Below are 20,988 nucleotides of genomic sequence, written 5' to 3' on the forward strand. Positions count from 1 at the left end.
AACCAATCACAGTAAAGTTTACTAATCTCAAGTTCGTAACTTTTACTCTGATTGGTCAAATTTCAATCTAATCCCAATCCCAATCCGTAGTCTGATACGGGCTTTACGCCCATTTTTACCTTCGGAACTATTTCATTGCGCGTTTTCTAACTCTGCCGATAAAATTTCCACTGACGCATGTCTGTGCTATGCGACGTCAAATTTGTAAAATTTGCATCGACTACGTGAACAAAATGGATGTAAACATCATGCAGATAATTTATGTTAATGTAATTTTTGAAATTCACAGCTCAATGCTGAAAAATAGGCGTAGCACGAACACGCACAAAGTGGAGACTTTGGGTTTGTTTTCTGTTCCTGCACTGGTGAACTAGTGCAGTAAATTAGAGCAAGACAAGCACACTTTTTCTCATTCTAGCTTACCGCGCTAGTTCGCCAGTGCAGGAACAGTAAACAAACCTATTACTCTAATTTATTGCACTGGTTCACCCATAGACGTAATACGTTTAGACCGAGCGTTTGCCTTTATTTGAGCAGTGGAGTGTAGAGGTTCGCGTAGAAAAGGATAAGCTCTGTTTTGCGCTATTTCGTTCTCTCTTGTTCACATGCGAACGAGAGAGAACGAAATAACACAAAATACCCCCCATTGTTCAATGCTCGGTCTAGATATATTATGTCTATGAGTTCACCAACGTAGCAACAGAAAAACAAGCCTTGAATTTGGACGCATGTGGAACCATAAACGTACATACAATATATAGACCGCGCATTTGGCTGAAGGAATGTACAAACTTTAGAAAGAGGCAACATACTTTGAGTCTTGAGTGGTAGCCCTCTCTCTGTCGCCCTCTATCGTTCTCCTTGCTCTTCTGCTGCCCCTTTACTTTACTAGACAAAGACGAGGCGACCGACACTCAACCGTCAGCTATCTCGTTCTAAAATTTACACATGTTCTCAACACGGCAGACGTACGGGTTTATATTTTTTTCAGTCTAGCTCACTGCACTTAGTTCACCAGTGCAGGAACGGAAAACAAACCTTACGTCCTTGTGTAGAGCCACACGTTTTCCACGTATGGATATGCAAAATGTATGAATGCGATGATATGCGCACAAATTTATGCGGAAAGGCGTCAGCGATTCCCGGTGTACGTACACGGGAAACGTGTACGCGTTCCAGCTGTGCCGAAATTCCTATGGGAAGGCATCACCTAGCGTGCAATGTTGAATTCATTGATCGCTGGATGATCTTTCGAACGACAGTCGCGAGTTAATCGCGCGTCGCGCCTATAAATAAGAATCCTAGATCAGCGTTTCTCAAAGGGTCGGTTTATAAAATTTCTCTTGCACGAATCTTTCTTTGACCGAGCGAGACAGCCCCGCTGTTTGTTGACTTCTTACAGGGGAGGGTTGCAAGGTATTTTAATTTTACTTTTTTTTTTAAAACGCGGGAGGGTCGTGGGGCTGAAAAGTTCGAGAAACGAGCGTGGGCTGCGCTCCACGTGACGCCACAAATGCTTCGAGGCCTTTTAGCAAAGAGAGGCAGGCGAGGTGGAACGTTTCGAATCATTGGCGGCATCGAGTGGAGCACAGCCCTGAACGTCCCTGAGCTCGGAAGTGGCCAACTTCCGACCGCTCGCGCGCGCGAGGGTATCGATGACGCCGAGTGTACCCGAACGAGGGCACGCGCTTCAACGGCGACCTGTCGGCGGCGAAGTGGCAGCAACAATCGAGGGGGAGCCGAGTGTTTTCCTTCCGAATCACCCGTCGCGATCGAACAGCCGGCGATTGTCGGGCGATCGAACGGCGACGGTGAGGCGCGCGCGAGACGTAGAGAGGAGCGGACGGATGCGGGTGTGGGTTAATCGAGTTTACGGCCGCGACGTAATCGCGTCGCACGGAAGCGCGTGAGGAGACCCAAGTTTGATCGATTGTTTGTTTATCGCGAGGTACGTTACACTTCTTTTCTCGCATAACGCGCTCCTTCGCGCTTCGTTTCCACGTCGCGCCCGGGACTACTTAATCCCGATCTTTCGCCGCAGATACGCAGCGAGAGTCCACGTGTCGGCGAAAGAATTGAAAATCATTGTCACGTCGCGAGTCTCCCCCTCTCTCTCTCTCTCTCTCTCTCTTTCGCCTTCCGCGAGACGCGCAGTTTTCGTCTGCTCGAGGTGCGGGCGCGGGGATCGCGGGAGGCGGCGGCGGACGCGAGTTTGTAAAGCGAGCTTCCTTCCAGGCGAATCTCCCGAGGGACTCTGCCTCGGCGTTGTTACGCAGCAGCTGGACTCTCGTCAGCAGCGATGGAGAAGCCAGTCTCGTCGGACATAGTCATCATCGCGGGCAATTCTCACCCGGAGCTCGCCAACCTGATTGCAAAGTGAGTGGCGAGCGGTGAAACGCGCGGGAGCCGACAGTCGATATTACGACGCGTCATCGCGATTGTTTTGCACCATCACTCGTGTTTATCGTGGGGCCCGACGTTACTGAGAGCGTACGATTCAAGAAAGAAACCACCGTTTGCCACCAATGCGGATCACCTTCGATCACGGTTTAACTCACTTCGGGTCGCTTTTTCAGTTCTTTGAGAAATTAGAGAAGCGTAAACAGTAATTTGAACCGAGATTAAAGTTAATCCGCGTTGGCAGAAACGGACGCAAGACGTTGCAACGCGGGGAGAATAAGATCCGATAATTTCCAAACGGTTTGGAAAATTGGCTTGATTCAAGACACGCAAATTTATATTATTATAATAGTCGCATTATTGCTACTTTATATTTAATAGAGGAAAGTCCCCTATTACGAGATAAGCTTCTAATATGATATGGCAGGATTTTTGCTAAATTAACAGGCACCATATGTTGGCCTCGTCGTTAATTTATTGCCCTTGGAGTGAAATCCGTTTAGCGGAAAATTCATTGTTCGATCGTGCAATCGCTGTGAAAGATTTGTGATTAAATTTTGATGTCGATAAACCTGCTGTCTCGCAATAGAGGACTCTCCTCTGCACGCATAATGCATACAGTGCTAAAAATTGAAATATCAAATCGTTGTTTCATTATTCAAGTGAAATATTAATATTATTCTAACGTACGTGCAAAGTTACAGATAATATAGGCTGCAGTACATGGGCTTGCTTATTATGACTAAAGTGTTGACTGATTAATGCACTTAAATCCCTTTAACGTAGAAAGCGAAGGGTGTTAGAATGTTTTCTTTATGTTGAAAGTCGCCTGGGAGTTAAGCCTGGCGGCTGCGCTGTGTATCACAAGTCGAATCGCGAGACAATGGTGGAGATAGGAGATTCCGTACGCGGCAAGGACCTGTATCTGATTCAAACCGGTACGAAGGACGTAAACAATAACATAATGGAGCTACTCATCATGGCCTACGCGTGTAAGACGTCGTCGGCCAAGAACATCGTCGGAGTGATCCCGTATCTACCTTATTCCAAACAGTGCAAGATGCGCAAGCGCGGCTGCATCGTGTCCAAGCTCCTGGCGAAGATGCTGTGCACGAGCGGCCTAACTCACATCATCACCATGGACCTCCATCAGAAGGAAATCCAGGGGTTCTTTGACGTGCCCGTGGACAATCTCAGGGCTAGCCCGTTCCTTCTGCAGTACATTCAAGAATCCGTATGTAACAAGATTCTTATTCTACCATTGTAAATTATTAGTGGATAGCAGTCCGTTTTAAGCAAAGCCGCGAGATCTTGAAACGCAAATATAAATATGACGTTTTTCTTTCCCGATAATTTCCTTTATTTTACGATATTTAACTCCACGTGTTTGTGTGTGCGCGTGTGTGTGTGTGTGTGCGCGTGTGTATGTATGTGTGTGTTTTGTTTTATCACTTTTTTTTATATAAATTGTATCTTCTCTTTGTCAGATTCCTGACTATCATAATTCTGTGATCGTTGCAAGAAATCCAGGTAGTGCAAAGAAAGCGACTAGCTACGCCGAAAGGCTGCGCCTGGGAATCGCAGTGATTCACGGAGAGCAGAGAGAAGCTGAATCCGACATGAACGACGGCCGCTATTCGCCACCCGCGCTAGCGTTGGCCGCGCGTACGATGGACGTTGGCGTGGGTATGCCTTTGCATCCAGCGAAGGAAAAGCCGCCAATAAGCGTCGTCGGAGATGTCGGAGGACGCATCGCTATTATGGTGGTGAGCGAAATGCATTCGTGTACGCTTCGGCACGACGATTGTGATCCACGATTTGACGGGAGAAACAAATGTTTCAGGACGACATGATAGACGATGTACAGTCGTACGTAGCAGCTGCCGAGGTACTTAAGGAGAGAGGAGCTAATAAAATATATGTCTTAGCTACGCACGGTTTGCTCAGCTCGGACGCGCCTAGGCTCATCGAGGAATCTCCGATTGACGAGGTAACATAGCGCGGGGCAACATTGGTTTTTGGACCGACGTGAAGAAAAGAAAAAAAACGTTTCTGCGAAATTTCTTGCAGGTCGTTGTAACCAATACTGTTCCTCACGATGTGCAGAAGATGCAATGCCCGAAAATCAAGACTGTCGACATCAGTATTCTTTTAGCGGAGGCAATTCGGCGTATACACAATAAGGAGTCGATGTCGTATCTGTTTAAAAATGTAACTTTGGAAGATTAGGAACTAGACAACGTTGCACATGAACTGCTTGATCATCAATAAATGACGATTGGAAGTCAACAAGATTTCAATGCCGGGGACCATGTCCAGAATACATATCCGTCTCTTAATTTTCTACACTATTTTTATATTTCCCCAAATTGTGAAATAACAGTGAACGTGTGAATTAGTCCCTTGCGTTCATCAGTGAAAATAATCGGCCGAACGTCTTAATGTACATTTGCTTTGTAGCCACCTTTTCTCTGCATAGTACATATTAGAGTAATGTAAAACAGCCAATTACGAGCATATACGAAATCGTAGTCGTTGCATAATAGATACTGTAAAATTTTAGAAACTCTGTAAAGTGTCATTATAGACGTGTATTCTGTGCTTACCAGTGATCTAGTGCTAATTTTATTGTATTGATTACAAATGTATTTTAGATCAAGACATAATAAATATATTTCAAGATATAAAGGTTTTTCTGTAAATATTCTAGTTGCCAAGTAAAAAGAAACGGATATTTACAGAAAATGTGAGTTTAAAGTGGCGACAGTTTCGTCAAACGAGACCACAGATTACGTAAGAAAACAAGATCATCTATCAACCCGAATGCCAGTGCGTTGTCATAGAGACACGTACAGTGTTTAGGTCGATATTTTACTTTGTATTCCGCGAGAGTTCATATAACGGATTTGTATTTTTATATTTATTATCTTGATTCTTTAAGAAAGAAATCCATTTCAGATAACATGGCGATGGATCTCGAGTTAAGTAAAATTATCGTTTCGTTGCAAGCGGACGAGAAGAATCGTCGCAGACAAGCGCTGGAGGATATAATGAAAAATATATCGCAGGAGGATATGTCGAGGCGACCGGAAGATCTGGTTAAGATATGGGAAAGCGTGCACAGATTTCTAGTTAGAATTCTGAACGATAACGTGGAGACGTGCCGAGATCTAGCCGTGGGGATACTGAGAATATTTCTGGAGTCTCTGCCGCCCGATGACAAGCACATAATCTACGTTTTACCGCTAATGTCCAGACGATTGGGCATGCAGGAACTGATCGAGCCGTCGGAGGAAGTGCGACTGAAATGCGTGTCTCTTCTACGACTGATAATTTCGAGATATAAGGATTTGTTGGCGCCGTATATTCAGGATGTGACGGGGATATTGGCGCGCACCGTTACGGACAATTATCCGAACGTGAAGAAGGAGAGTTGCAGATGCATATCGGACTACGCCAAGACTCTGTCGAGACATTTCTATTCGCAATCGGAGTATTTAGTGAAGCCGATCCTGGGCAATTTTACGCACCAACATTACAGAGTTCGGCTCGCCGCGGTCGAGGCAATAGGCGACGTGCTTCAGTATGGAAATAGCAAGTCGATGGAAGAAGTGGCAACTCCTCTGGCGCAGAGGCTCTTCGATCAAAGTGGAATTGTCAGGGAAGGTGTGTTTCATGTACTAGAAGACATTTTGCTATCAGTTTCACAAATTTTTATTCAATTCTTTCACATGATTTTATATAATTACATCGAGCCGATAAAATATACAATTGTATTGAATTTTTTAAAGGTGTAATTAAGGTCGCCGGCCGCTGGTTGGTGGAGCTGCCTGACAGATACGGCTGGTGGTGCAAACTTCTTCCCCTGATCATGACGGGATTGCACGACGAGCTCGCGGAGATTCGTACGAAAGCGGCAGATATGTGGGACGCTGCGGGAAAATTGTATTTGCAGGAAAACGAAAACGACGAGAAGCTGAAGGATAAGATGGACTTTCTCACGGAAGACCCAGAGCATTATCCTCCGGAAGGTGAGTTACTTTTAACAAATTACAGTCTAGCGTGTCGCATCAAAAGTCAACCCACGTAAAATCATCATTTTTAGTTTCTAGGCCGAATTTAGGATGTCGCGTGATCGCGCAGCAGAATTTATGCAAGCTTATCAACGGTATCAGCGTCGAACTCGGAGATTGGTTGCCGGATATACGTGTGCGCTCCGCGCAATTACTCTGTGTGCTGATATTAAATGTCGAGGAGGATGTTACGCAACACATCGAAAAGCTCTTGCCGCCTATGTATCGGTAAGACAATTACGCGAAGAGAATTTTCTCTTAAAATGTATCCTGAAAAGCACGTGATTGTAGGACAACATGACATTTTGAAGAACTTTATGAGAGTTTTTTGAAATTTTACCATACATTTTACTAGTAACATTACTAGTGTACTAAGTACAATTACTAGCAAAATGTATGTTCAAATTTTTAAAAACTTTACAAAATTCTTCGAGGTGCCGTGTTGTCCCATAATTATACGATTTTCAGGATAAATTTTAAGAAGAAAATTCCGTGTACTTTTCATTGCTCCCTGAAATTAGATAGAATTCAGAGGCAGATTATTTTTTTGTCAAGATCATTGTGCTCTTATCAAGATTCTCGTTACAAAAATGTGTCGCTTATGAAAACGTTTAATTACAGCGCATGCAATGACGAGGATAAGAGGGTCATCGGTTGCGTGGAAACTGCGGCGCGATATCTCGGCTACTTCGTGCAACCCAAGATTTTCTGCTGCCTGGTGCTTCCCACTCTGGACGAATTCCCGACAGCCGGCCACCTGCGTGTCTTCGCGGCTATCATTAGCGGTAGCGAACGAGGGGCTCTGTCGGAACAGCTCGACAAAATCGCCAACTTCTTGCAGCAGCCGGATATCTGTCAGAGTAAAAAGAGCAACTATCAGCGCCAGATACTGTCCTGCTGCAATTCCCTTCTCGTAGTTTGCAAAGAGGTCCGAACACGATTCCTTTTTCATTATACGCACGTCCGTTACGTTCATTCGGTTACTCTAATCGAGACGTCGTTCTCCTTTGGCTTCATTCTTAGATCTAACAGCGTATTGTGATGCGCAGGATTGCACGGTGGTTACGCAAGCTTTGTTCGACGTGATATTCACCGTGTGCGCGATGAGCGCGGAGTTCTCCGTTCGCGAGGAAGCGGACAGACTCTTGGACGTACTCGTCGACGTAAACTCGCTAAAGGACATCGAGGATCTCTTCCGCAGCCACGTGAGACCGCTGATAACGTCGATTCGCGACGACTGCGCCTCGTGGACGGTTTACAGCGCGGAGTCGCACATTTTTGGCGCTTGTTTGAGCCGCGCCGGAGTCGCCATGTCGCGTAACATGGACCTCGTGTTGCCTGTCCTCGAGAAAACCATGAGCAAGGACGCCGACCCCGAGCTGAAGCTGCGACACTTTATTCTGCTCTCGGAGTACTTTCTGAACAATCAGAGTTTACATCGCCACATCGAGGACCCGCGTAGATTCGTGAACACGATTGTCGGGGAACTGATCGTGCCTGGGTTGATCTGGGCCGCCGGCAGGGCGGCCGAAGCCATTCGCACGGCCGCCGTTTGCTGTCTCTGCGCTGTTCTGCAGAACAAGATAATTAATCCCGACGAGTGGGATGAGACCAAGAGAGCGGAGTCGTCCGCGAGCGAGGAGAACGAGACAGCTGGGGCGCCTATCACGGCGGAGCAGTTCCCGTCCATCTTCGACAAGATCGTGCCCGTCCTGGTCAGTCTGGTGGACGACAAGGCGAAGAAGACTCGACTGTACTCCATGCGCGCCATTTGTCTACTGATGACGATCGGGCGGAGGCTGTCCTGTCTCAACGACCAGCATGTCCATCGCACGTATCCGGTGATACTGAAAAGACTCGACGACGGGTGCGACGACGTTCGCTACGCCGCGGTGGAAGCGCTCGTGGACGTGTGGAGCGCGGTGTCCGAAGACTACGACACTGTCGTCAGCAAGAGCCACGTCGATGCCCTGTACACGACGATGATTATTCATCTGGACGACCCGGAGTCTCGCTTCCAAGAGATAATGTTGGGTAACGGTCAACGGCCTCGTTCTTTCCGTCACTTCCTCTTTTCGGCGATGATTCGAGCCATAGTTTGGAATTCTATGTACAGCAACTCTCGATGCGCTTTAGTACAAGTGTTTTAATGCTTTTTGTTTCTAGATGCGTTAAAGCGTGTCGCGAGGATCTATCCCGAGCTACTGCACCAAAAGCTGCACGGCTGCCGGTCGAATTTCAGGAACAAAGCGGGAGTGGACGCGCTCTTGGAATATTGCCGGGATATGTTCAGACGAGATTGAATTCGTTTCCCAAGCAGAGACGCTTCTGCAATCCGATAGAATAGAATTGTGTGTCTTAAGCCTTGTGTCCACGACCCAAGAAAGTGTCCAAGTTCTAGTTCCAAGAAATGTGTAGCCAATCAACCTACATCTTTTATGGAAAAGTTACAAGTTGATTGACTACACATTTATTTAAACTAAAACTTGGACACGGCTCTTGGATCGTGGGCTCAAGGCTTTAACAGATTTAAGTTAGGTGATTCTAGGTACGAATTTTTCCATTATACGTGTTCAGTTAAGAGCATCGAACCCTTTAAATATAACGATATTAAACGTGAGATATTAGTTCCATTCTGGTACAGTAAGTCGCGCGCGAATTAAGCTTTCCCTTTCTGTAGATTTTTTTTGTGGTGAGATTATTTTCAATTTACACGAGTTGTGCTATTGAAACTGAGCTTTTATTCACATAAAATTCGTACAAAATTCTATAATTGAGACGGGAAACTTAAAGTCAACTCAACTGGCTATATTTAATTAGTTTATTACACAACGTTTCGACCCTATTCTCTTGGGTCCTTTTCGAGTGAACTAAGTCAGTCATCGTCGTCGAATAAGACAGAGTCGAGTTAGAAAATATATGTATACGTGTGAGCACTGGGCTCGAACGTTGTGTAATAAACTGATTAAGTAACTAGCCAGTTGGGTTGACTATAAGTTTCCCGTCTCAATTTTCAATCAACAAACTCTTCTTTCGTCGAAAATTCTATAATTCCAAAAACAGAATAGTTATTACGTCAGTCTTCGTTTTATCGCGGCTGAAGTAAGTCTAGGAAAGTGAACTTTGGAAAGGGGGTCAAGTTAAAAATTTGGCGCCACATCTACAGCGAGGCGAGCGCACCGAGAATCGATACCGCGGGGATTCTCGATAAAAAGATGGCTTCGTTGCACGGCGAACGCGTCTCCGCGTGAAAGATACTTCGAGCCGCGAATGCCCGACGGTCTGTAGACAGCTGGAGGACACGCGGAGACGCGGAGTCGCGAGAGCCGCGAGAGGCTTTCGCCACTCGCGCTCGACGCGGCCGCAGGAAGTACCCGCCCTTCCGCGCGCGCCGCCGCCATGTTGCCTCCCGCTCCGTGGGGCGCGCGGCGGCGGGGCGCAGACGAGCGGGGGGGAATTAACAATCGGCTGATAATCCGGCGCGGATTGGTGCGGATTCCCGCGTACGTGAGGGCCGGTCGCGACTGCCGTGAGTGCCGCCTGTCAAGTCATTCGAGACGGAGACGAGGGAACGGATGGCAAGTACTGAGTATGGATATCGGGCACCTAGGGCGTGCCCGGGCGAGACGGTCCGCCGTCGCTCGCGGCGTCCTCCTCCGTTCCGAGCGGAGTTTCCTTGCGGGAGAGCGCGCTCCTCTTCGGCCCCGGTGGGCTTGCCGTCCCCTCGGGGCCGTAGCTGTTGGCTGTCGCCCGCGCCGTGTCGCGTTCTCGAGGCTCGAGCGGTCGCCGTACAGGAATCTCTGTCAAATACCGACGTGTATAATCGCGGAGACCATAAATCCGGTTTCGGAGGCTCGGTTTCCCGTAGCTGCGCGACGATGTGTCTTGCTTGCCGCGGAAGGGCGTCCGAGGCCGAAAATGCGTGTTGCACGTTCTCCTTCGCCTCTTCCGATTCAATTAGTTTTCGTTTTGAATCGGGCAAGAAGCACGAGGAGGAAGATGAGAGAGAGAGAGAGAGAGAGCGCAGCTGAAAGGAACTTTGGCTAATCATTTTGCTCCGCTTCCCTGCGCGAATGCGCTTTCCTTATCTGCACCTTCCGCACTTTAGTACAAATGCCCTTTGTTCTTCGAGCTCAAACTTATGTTTTTTTTACTCTTCCTTTTCACTCTCTCGGACACGCGATGCCCATTTCGTTTCAAGTGCGGCAGATTTAACGTTGGCGCAACCACGAAGGGCGAATCTCGTGTTTCACACGGCGAGAAGTAGGGACGGCGGGTCTGTTCTTTATAGCCGAACTGGCCGCGCCAGTTCGGAGTCTATCCTTTTCCCTCCGCGTTAGAAGAAGAGAGGTAAACCCTGAACTAGTACAGCCAGTTCAGCTGTAAAAAAGAAAAGCAGACCCGGTGTCTCCGGGAGGTGCAGAAAGTGCAGAAGGTGCGGGCGGCAGATTGAAGGATCTCCCGCTGGTTTCTGTCATTACGTGGCCGCCCGATCGATTTCTTATATCTCTTTCTCTCTCTCTCTCTCTCCCGCTCCCTCGGAACTTTCTAAAAATATTCCGCCGATATACGTGGTACGCGCGCGCTTTTCCGCCCCGCTATCCGTCGTGATCCGTTGCAACGCGCCGCCGCCGCCGAAATTCCCCGTAGTTTCCGCTAGCAGACTATATCGCGCGACAACACGCGTCCTTTCACCCTTTCTTCCTCTCCCCCGCTCTGTCTGTCTCTCTCTCTCTCTCTTTCTCGCAAGTCTTTTTATATATATATCTTTCCTGGTTTGAACGTAGCGATGTCTGACCCTACGGGTGATCATGTAGATGCGTTGGAGGAGGACCCGGACGTGGAGTCCAGTTATAAGCCGCCGCCGGAGAGGTCCATCGAGCAGATTCTGGAAACGGACAAGGAGGACGAGAGTCTGCGCAAGTATAAGGAGACACTTCTCGGGGAAGCGAAGTCCGGCGGTATCGTAGTAGGTGGGTGATTGCTTCTTGTAAGCCCGTACGCTCTCCGTATCTGCGCAACCGGTGTTTGTATGTAAAAGTCGTTTACGAGTTTGCCTACCCTGACCCTTTCGTCGTCGTGCATCGCGTGCAATTCTTCGAGTCTCGCGGCGATCGGATTCCGCAGTTGTCGCAGATTTTTTGCGCAAATTGTGAATGTCCGTTGAAGAATTCTGTATAAATCTTTGCGCACGCAAAGATTTATTTTTCGTGACACACTAAAGAAAGTCTGGTTTTCTCTTTTATGTGGATTGATTTGACTAATTAGATCGGTCAGAAAGTCCGCGTATTTTGGGTCGCTTAAAGTAACATTCTTACTTGTCACACGTGAAAAATAATCGTGCGACCATTTCACTTGAGATATAAAGAAAGGCTACTTTACTCTCTTTGCCAGTAAGAGTGACACGACAACTTTCTAACTAATTACACGATTCTTGTAGATTCCGGCGATCCTAGAAAGGTAATAGTGAAGAAATTAGCGCTATGCGTCGCCGATCGGCCGGACATGGAGCTGGACTTGACCGGCGATTTAACGCAGCTGAAGAAACAGACGTTTATCATCAAGGAAGGCGTGAGCTACAGAATCAGGATCGACTTTATTGTGCAACGCGAGATCGTGCATGGATTAAAATACGTTCAAAAGACTTATCGTCTCGGCGTACCTGGTACGATGCTTTACATCTCGCTGTTCCCGTATCTAACGCAATGCCACTCCTAGTCCGTTGTAATAAATTCGATTTCTTGTATGTTAACGCTTCTAATGCAAATTAGGAGTTACTGGTAAATGGAATATCCAATAATTTGACCGTGTTGCGCACGACGGAACTTAATATCTATGATCTTTCGTTGCAGTTGACAAAATGACGCATATGGTAGGCTCGTATCCACCTAAAACGGAGCTGCAGTCGTACACCACTCCAGCTGAGGACGCGCCAGCAGGCGTGGTCGCGCGAGGCTCCTACAGCGTGAGCTCACTCTTCACGGACGACGACAAGCACGAGCACCTCAAGTGGGAATGGTCGTTCGAAATCAAGAAGGACTGGAAAGACTAAGGTCGCCCTCCGCTCCACATTGAAACACAGAAGTCGTAAAGACGATAATTTACAATTCCTAGCCTTACTATACTTTGCGAGTAATGATTAAGGACGTAAAATGCCAAAACGCAAAGAGTTGGACGGATGACTTTTAATATCCTTTCGTTGTGGTCGAACACACGTTGCCATAAGAATTAATTACTTATACGTATTTTACGTAATGAAGGAGAATGAGGATATAATCGGTATTTATTAAGTTTTTCTTCGTAATTGATTAGATATTCGATTAATAGAAATAGTATATCGAGAATTACGAAGTACACACATACGCATATATGCAACACACCACGTTTTAATCACTAGTACAAGCAGACACCAGTAGTAATGATTTAAGCGATGTGACAAACCGGCATTCCCGGACAAATGAATATTAGATGCGTAGCGAGTGAAATTTACAGTGAACGTTACAGCGGCGTTGATCCATTATATATATATATATTATATATATATAAAATAAAAGTAAAAAGTGCTCTAAAATATTTAGATATTTGTACAACATGGTTTTCGGAGAGCAATCAGACTCTGCTCAATATTTTGTACGTTTATCACATATTTGACACTTTCTACAGTGTATAAAATTATATGCTCTATTTACTGTTTAAAAAAAAGGAAACTGGTAAGAGAGGTCGCAACGCCTCTATTCATTACTTCCACATTGAAATAGCTGTAAAAAGAAAGGGCAATCTTCGCGAAAGTAGATTTTACACAAACTACGTATATCGTAATATATATTTTAATTACGGTAATTACTCGCAAGAGCAAAATAGATTCTAACTAGATTTCTCGTGAAACACACGACGCACCTCTTCCAGTTATCACGGAGATTATCGGATGATACGAATCCTACGTCTTGCGTGTTGAAAGTTTCCGACAACCATGTTTCTTCGCGGAGAGTATATCGTAGCGAATGTGTTAATCGCAAAGTAATTAGAATTGTTGAAGAAAGCCCTAATCACCCCAGAAACGCGCACGTCACATCGACAGCTGATCCATGTAAAGACAAAAAACAATGTGCATAACGTACGGCCATACAGTGTTAGAGTCCGTGGCGGTTTTTCGATAGTCACGTAACGGTCGATCGTGTGTAGGCTAGGCATTGCCATGCATTTGTATAATAATGAGCGACGACGTGAAAAGAAGAATATATTAGAATAGACGTTTTGTACCTTTGTTACGAGCTTCACGAGAGAAACAAGTAGATCGAGAATAGTTACCTCATTGGAGAAAGTGACGCAAAGTATATTGATATATACGCCTAGATAAAATCGAGCCGTCTCGCGTTTCTTTTTCCTTTCATCCATTCAGATTTCAAGTCGTCATATTTTTCCACTTACGCGTGACGTAGTCGCGTTCCGATTGTGCCCTCGCGATAGTGTCTATGTATATCGCCAGATAGAAGGTTCTCTTCACTGCTTTCTTCTTTTTTTTTTATGCATTCGTTCGTACCTCGTAAGCGAAGAAAAAAGGAGAGAAAGAGAGTACGCGTCTTAGAGATGTCTGGGTTTAATTAAACTTAGGATTTGTGTGTACTTCATCGTGCTTTGTATACCACGTGTATTCATTTGTTATTATGTGGCGCAATATACCCGTTATTGTACTACGCGGCGAATGCAATGACTGTATAGCGAAATATACAACTTATGTCAATACTCCCCCTCGCGTATGTTTCTCAGTCGACGTTACGCTCGTAGCTTTACACGCGGCTTTTTATCTTCAAGTGTATGTAGATTAAGGCGTTCGCGCATGTTTTCTTCTCTCGCAAATCGTAGAGAATTTTGGAAAAATTGCACGATATGGATTTGTTCGAAACGAGAGATTGATCTTTGTGCGACAATACGATGTTTTATTTTTAGAAGCAGTCACGCCGATCGATACTCGACGCAACGTCCCCGGGTCTCCTATAAATATCTTTCGATGCTTGGAACAAATTGGGTTTGTCGACGTCGTGCGGACATCGCGTTTTACGTGGATTACATTTATACCCGGCGTTTGTTCCACGCCGCTTGTATTTCGCAGTAACGCGTAAAACTGCGTAAAACTAACGCGCGTGGAGAAATTGCCGAAGAATCGAGGACACGCGCCTGTAAAATCGGCCCATTCTTTTGTCTCTCTGAATTAAGCTCTCCTTTAGCTTGATATTTTTTAATCCTTTCATGATTGAATAATTTTTTGTTTTTGTTACATCGCCTCTAGACCCGGGGCACCTGTCATAAAAATGTTCGGAATGGATTCCGATCGGAATTATTCCGTTTCCCCTAGAAAACACAATAGAAATCTGGAAAATAATGAACAATTCCGCACGTTTCCATGGTAAGGTACCCAGTCTCCGTGTTCTCGCCAAAGTCTAGCCGCGCGGAATCCTCCGATTCCGAGCCTCTCGCTTCGTATTTAAGCGCATTGTTCGGGCATATACGAGTATATTGTGCACATGTTTGGGCCGGTTTAACTGTTTCCGATTAATTTAATCAGCCGATTTGATTTCCGTGTTTCATTGGTATTGACCAGTCGCACTTATCGCAAGCGGAATTGACCTAATCGGCCGATTGAATTAATGGAAAAATTACGGTAGCCACGGAAATTTCGATCGCTCGGACTCGCCTCCCCCTCCCGAGACGCTGGCGCGCTGTCTGAAAATCATATGTGGATATTCGCGACATGGGTAGCCGTTGCCGGCGGCGATGTCTATTGCGATCGCGACAACTCGGCCACGGTCACGGCCACGGCCACGGTCACGGTCTACTCTCCGTCGCTTCTCTCCCCTCTCTCCGTCTCTCTCTCTCTTTCGCTCGTTCGCGCGCGCGTGCATTCTCTCCGCCGGTCAGCGAACTCGAGCCCAGCCGGCGTTCCCGCAGCGATGCGTGCACACGGCGTTTGCGTCGCGAAACGAAACGGCGCGACGCGCAACCGCGCGCGGCTGAGGATCCGCGGCGGAAAGTGAAAAATCAATCTGCGCCCTCCTCTCTTTGTTTCTCTCTCCCGTAACGAGAGTACGTCGTTTTTGCATACCGTTCCGCGGATGCAAAATATGTACCGAGCGGCGCGATGATCCTCTCGCTTTCCACCCGGATACGGGTCCTTCCTGCAACGGCGGATATTATTACCGCTCGTAATTACTCGAACGACTTGAGGAGTTTAGAAAATAGAGGGTTGCATATCCGGGAAAAGTAATATTTATTGACGGAAACAATTTTACATGATAAGCTTACGGTCTAGGCTGCGATGTAATACAGTGTTCAATTGAGGGACTGATAATCCTCATTTAAGTAACATTCGTCGATACGCGCGCTCTTGGCTTTGATTACTGCACTTCGCAAACTTTTTGTACTTGTTGAAACAATCTCCGATCTTTTCTTTTATATCTCTCGCAATTTCTCCCGTATCTCCTTGTGTATTCACCTAGGAGGCGCGATTTTAATAAATAGAATAATGATGTGTAATATCGCGACTTGAGGAGACAGTTCGACGAACGTTGTTTCAGTAATGCAACGCCGGTAACAATGATATTAAAATAATCTCACGTTCTTTGGCGAGAAGAAATCTGGTGGCCTGAAACTAGCATTGTCATAATTTTCCGCGGAAATCCAACTTGGCTACCCAGCAAACACCATACCCAGAGTGTTATATTACATTTATATTGATGTTATGTAACTGTTACTTTGGCGTTTGCTGGGTAACGATTAGTTTATCCCATACAGCACACAAACGTTGAATCAACATCTCAGAAACGTTCCATTACAACATTGCAATATTGCATCAATGTTACGAAACGTAGATTCAACGTTGAAAAGATATTGCAAAAACGTGTAATGTCTTGTAAACGTTACAATTCAACATTCAGGAAGCATTGTTAGATTATATTGAGTTAACATTGGCCGCGTTTAGCAGAATGTTTTTTACAACTGTTTGAAGTGCTGAAATTGAATTGTTTCACTACAATCCAATCTTAGCTCGGAAAATTTCTGATCGTTGCAAAAATATTATACATGTGTACATTTCATAATTATACGTTTTTTTAAGTATCTATTTGAGTGCCAAAAATAATGATTTGTTCAAGATTCTTTTAACGTTGCAGCAATATAAAGAATCAATGTACAAGCATTAACCTAGGTTCAACGTAGAAAAAATATTTATACTGCAACATTCAACATTGCAACGTTTCAGCAACATTATTTCAACTTTCTGTGCTGTATTGGTATACGAATCGAAATCAAAATTTTTCTCTTTCCCTCCCGCCGGCTCTTTTTTTCTAACAATAATTATACTGTTTTATTCTTGCCCGGATTGATTAAGGGCGCGGGATTTTAAGCCGATCTCACTTTTAAAATCGTTCCCAGATGCTGCACGGGTTCCACTGGCTGGACGGAACCTCATCAAGGCCGAAGACTGTGCTCGATCTTGAACGCGAGATAGGAGTGCGAATCCCTCCCGGGACAGAAAGGAAAGGGAAGACATCGCAATCCCTTTCCGGGATTTCGGGCGCAGCGGGAAAATCGAAGGACTCGCGCAGGGTGTGGCGCCCCGCGCGCACATTCGATCGGAGACCCTCGGCGTACACTGTCGTGGCGCGTCGTCCCCCTCGTACCATGAATGTGCAATTCGACAAATTTCGGAAGTTCCCCAATTGAACGTAGAAACAAACGGATAATTCGAAGCCTTTGAAATTCTATCGCAGATACGTCACAGTTTTTACCTCAGATTTAAATTTAACTCAAAAAGTAAGACTTTTCGACTCGGTGTTTCATGAGAAATATCACCGTATAAATCGTGGACGCGAATTAGAATACACCCTGTATATTTTTTCAACCTAGCCAACTGCAGCGCGTCGAATGAAATTTTTAGTCTTGAAACGCAACCCTACGTTGAAGTCGAATTAAATTTAACCATAAGATACTTTCTCATTGTCCCTCCTATCCTTCCTTTAATCACAAGAACGCGTTCGCGGTTCTGGTGCGACAATTTGCACGCTCATGGTTTCGGCACAAGAGGGACGACACGCGGTGTCGTGGGATAAAGATTTATCGCGCGGCGGAGATCGGCGGGAGGGCCGCTAACGACGAGGGCTAATTTTCCCCGAAAGCTAACGTCGTTAGATTTCGGCCTCGTTGGCTCGTCGTCGCGATCGCTTGAACAATACGCGCGGCGAGGCGCGAGATTCGTTCCGTATTCGCCAAACGTCGCGCACAAAACGTCGCGGCGTCGGCCCCGTCGAGATAAGCAAATTCCAAGGAGAGGCCCTCGAGCCGCGCCGAGCATAGGACGCTCTTTGTCGCCGCTCGAGGCGCAAAGCGAGCAGCGCGCGTCCCGCCGCCCCCGCCGTTCAATTTCAGTTTGCGAAACTGTGCACGCGCGCGTACAATACGTTGTATTATGGCCGCTCAGCGGGAATTCGCGGGCGCGCATTGCGAGACTCTCGCGATGCTGAACCGACGGTATTGTCCGCCTTTCGCTTAAATTGCGGGCGCGATTTCCCCGACGACGCCCGTCGATCGAATCGCACGATAAGACTTCCGAGTAGCCGCGCGAGCGTCGCCCGGGATCGTCGACGAGACGCTCGAGTTTCGGCGACGCCGCTTTCGAGAATCGCGCGCACCCCACGACGGATACGCGCGGTTATTATTACGGAGTTGTTCCATGGATCGTAAACAGATCGACGATCTCGGAGGAATTCAGTTATCGAGCCGATCTCTCTCCCTCTTCTCGAGAAGGAGAGAGCGAGAGAGAATAGAATCGCCCGAACGCTCCCAGAGCGTTTAATAAATACAGATTCTACTCTGTTCTGTTCTCTCGCGCTCTCGCCTTCTCTCGAAAATCCTCCCTTGATCTCGGTCGCGGATTCGAGCCGTCGAGCAAGATCCACAGCGAGCGAAAACTTTAACGTCCGTTTCTACCAATGTGGAAGCTTTAATCTCGGTTTAACTCATTGGAAGAAGATGAAAAGTAAATTAAACCGTGATCGAAGTTAATCTACACTGGTAGGAAATGAGCATAAGTTGAGGTGTTGCCTTCCGATAGTTGCACATTTTTAGGAATTTACTACTTTCAGGCCGCGTACAAAAGTCTAAAGCGTCGTCTACAATAACCGGCGTAAGCGTGGAGTAAGAAGTAAGAGCAGGCGTAGAGAGCTACTTCCGGTTTAATAGAGCTGGAGTAAGGGCGTAAGCGAAATGAATTATTTTTATTTCTTACGCCTACTCTTACTCTTACGCCTTTTCACGCATGCCTACAACACCTACTTCACCGTATTGTAGATTGAGTCGGCGTAAACGGCTTACGCCAAAAACGTACTCCTACTCTTCTTACTCTACGCTTACGCCGGTTATTGTAGACGACGCTTTATGGTTCATTGTTCCAACCGTCGGGTAGCTGCTGTACCCTTTGATTAGCATCCTTTGTGTCTTTCTAAGGCGCAGTTTTTCGTTTTCTGGTCAACTGTTAGCCAGAAAATTAAAAAACCGGGCCTAAGTGGAACAATTCCTAAAGGATAAAAGTTATCCGATGGTTGAAACAGTCAACTCAATCGTATAGTCGCGAACAAATTGCAATCGGACATTCTCGCAGCGTAACAAGAATGATAGTTTGCGAGATATTTCATAATAGCTTTCATAATTCTGAATAATTTGGACACGTTCGAGAGCCGTGAAGGCCGTTGACGGCCATGAAATGGCGAACGACGAAACTTAACGCGTTGTCGAACACGATTCGCGGCGCAATAAAACGAGCGGGATGGCGGAAAGGGGGAGGGGGGGGAGACGCTTTCGCTGAAAACGACGGCGCGTTTCCGGAAAGCGAGCGATCGCGGGCGGAGGAAACGCTCTTGTTAGACACGCTCGAAAAAGCCCCCGGCTCCCCGAGCCAAATCAAATTAAGTCGCGGCTGTCCGACTAATTAGGGAATAGGCCTTTTTAATTGGCCACTCGGCCCGAACGGCTCGAAAGCTCGTAACGGGACACTCGCTGCGGCTCGACGGCGGGATTCGACGGGATTTAATAAAGCGATGACCATTCACGCGAGAGCCGAAAGAGCCGCGTGTCCGGAAACGTTTCCGAAGACGCGAGGCAACGTGGTTTCTGTCAAAGTCAATGAGCTTCCCCGATAACAATTCTCGCGCGCAAATTTTGCTTGTCTCAGGCCTGGTTTCACCAGCGCCGCTTAACTTTAAGCTTGGCTTAATTCATTCTTTGCCTCTTTCTGTTACTTCGGAAAGAGACCTACGTGAATTATAGCGAATTCGGTTGGTCGCACCAGCGCGCACTGAGTGCACACTAAGGCTTGTTTACAGTCAATTCTTATATTTAACTTCGTTAATCCTAAATACATGCGTTGACAAAGTATTAACTAAAAAGATGATCCGCACGGATGCTTTACAGATCATTTTACTGACTAAGAAATATTTCAAGAGCTATCTAAGGCGAGCCTTTGATAAAAGAATTGACCGTAAACGAGCCTTGGTGTGCACTCAGTGCGCGCTAGTGCAAGCAATTCGCTATTAAACTATCAACTAACTTGTATCATTGTTTCGTCCGTTTAATTGGTACGCGCCCATTAAGGGGAGCCGAGTATTATCGGGTCAGATCGAATCTCCGTCCATCAATTGGACGCAATTCCGCAACGCGGAACCAACTCCGAAACCTCATTTTTCCGCTGGAGCAAACACTGGAAATAAAATTGTAAGATTAAAGTTAAACGACGTTTGGTGAAACCGGGCGTTATGCGCATGCTAACTTGTACGAGATTTGCCTGAGTTTTGCTCGTAAGATATGTTCAGTCCGTGCTTTTGTACGCAAGTGGTTGGCTCGTGTATTAACGTACAATTTCGCGCGCAAATGTCCAACAACTCACGCACAAAAATGGCTCAGCAGCGCAAGCAAAATCGTATCCCGGTGCGTCGTCATAATGTTAGATGTTTGCGCGCAAAATGTTTTCCGGATTTTAATTGCGGCGGCATCGAGATTAATTAATGAGTTCGGAATACAGCAAATAAAGGATAGAGAAGCGTCGAGCGAACAACGTGTTGTCTCGCGTGTTTTCCATGCGTCGTAAATTATCGAGAAACGGAGGATGAGGAGAGAGAGAGAGAAAGAGAGAGAGAGAGAGATCCTTGGATCTCTCTCCATCGTTATCGCGTGAGTGATGCGCGATATCATTGTTTCGTCCGTTTAATTGGGACGCGCCCATTAAGGGGAGCCGAGTATTATCGGGTCAGATCGAATCTCCGTCCATCAATTGGACGCAATTCCGCAACGCGGAACCAACTCCGAAACCTCATTTTTCCGCTGGAGCAAACACTGGAAATAAAATTCCGCGCCGTTATATCTTATATCCAATGACCGAACTATAATATATATCAGCTTCTCTACGGCGTATTATATCTGCGCAAAGCACATAACGAGTTACAGAATCGCGCTCTATTCTGTACGCGGC

The 20,988-nt window shown here is 46.4% G+C and overlaps 3 protein-coding genes across 6 annotated transcripts in view; all 3 read left to right on the forward strand.

Annotated features, from left to right (window-relative positions):
- LOC105560494 (phosphoribosyl pyrophosphate synthase-associated protein 2) overlaps positions 1 to 5,082 on the forward strand; it is a 6,826-nt gene extending 1,744 nt beyond the window's left edge. Inside the window, exons 1-6 of one of the 3 annotated variants that reach the window (XM_012009659.1) lie at positions 1,643 to 1,811; positions 2,236 to 2,376; positions 3,226 to 3,634; positions 3,888 to 4,166; positions 4,244 to 4,390; positions 4,471 to 5,082. In XM_012009659.1, coding sequence (XP_011865049.1) covers positions 2,300 to 2,376; positions 3,226 to 3,634; positions 3,888 to 4,166; positions 4,244 to 4,390; positions 4,471 to 4,629 — 1,071 coding nt within the window. In that variant the 5' untranslated portion in view covers positions 1,643 to 1,811; positions 2,236 to 2,299 and the 3' untranslated portion in view covers positions 4,630 to 5,082. Of the gene's footprint in view, positions 1 to 1,642; positions 1,949 to 2,235; positions 2,377 to 3,225; positions 3,635 to 3,887; positions 4,167 to 4,243; positions 4,391 to 4,470 lie in introns of those variants that run through there. The other 2 variants (XM_012009657.1, XM_012009658.1) reach the window with 2 other exon arrangements.
- A 54-nt stretch (positions 5,083 to 5,136) lies between these two features.
- Positions 5,137 to 8,896, forward strand: LOC105560493 (dynein assembly factor 5, axonemal). The gene is made up of 6 exons (XM_012009656.1): positions 5,137 to 6,066; positions 6,192 to 6,431; positions 6,506 to 6,701; positions 7,095 to 7,401; positions 7,523 to 8,507; positions 8,640 to 8,896. The coding sequence occupies exons 1-6, from the start codon at positions 5,364 to 5,366 to the stop codon at positions 8,774 to 8,776; spliced, it is 2,568 nt and encodes an 855-aa protein (XP_011865046.1). The 5' UTR covers positions 5,137 to 5,363; the 3' UTR covers positions 8,777 to 8,896.
- Positions 8,897 to 9,878: 982 nt separating this feature from the next.
- LOC105560495 (rho GDP-dissociation inhibitor 1) lies at positions 9,879 to 14,219 on the forward strand. Of its 2 annotated transcripts, XM_012009660.1 has the most exons (5): positions 9,879 to 10,051; positions 11,261 to 11,446; positions 11,914 to 12,138; positions 12,245 to 12,253; positions 12,326 to 14,219. In XM_012009660.1, exons 2-5 carry the CDS (start codon positions 11,263 to 11,265, stop codon positions 12,523 to 12,525), a joined length of 618 nt encoding a protein of 205 aa, XP_011865050.1. In that variant the 5' UTR covers positions 9,879 to 10,051; positions 11,261 to 11,262; the 3' UTR covers positions 12,526 to 14,219. The 2 variants fall into 2 exon arrangements, with proteins under 2 accessions (XP_011865050.1, XP_011865051.1); XM_012009661.1 differs by lacking the exon at positions 12,245 to 12,253 and having other exon boundaries at positions 9,881 to 10,051.
- The last annotated feature ends 6,769 nt before the right edge of the window (positions 14,220 to 20,988 follow it).

Source organism: Vollenhovia emeryi, unplaced genomic scaffold, assembly GCF_000949405.1.
Source record: "Vollenhovia emeryi isolate VEMERY1.0 unplaced genomic scaffold, V.emery_V1.0 DF939228.1, whole genome shotgun sequence".
Lineage (NCBI taxonomy): Eukaryota > Metazoa > Arthropoda > Insecta > Hymenoptera > Formicidae > Vollenhovia > Vollenhovia emeryi.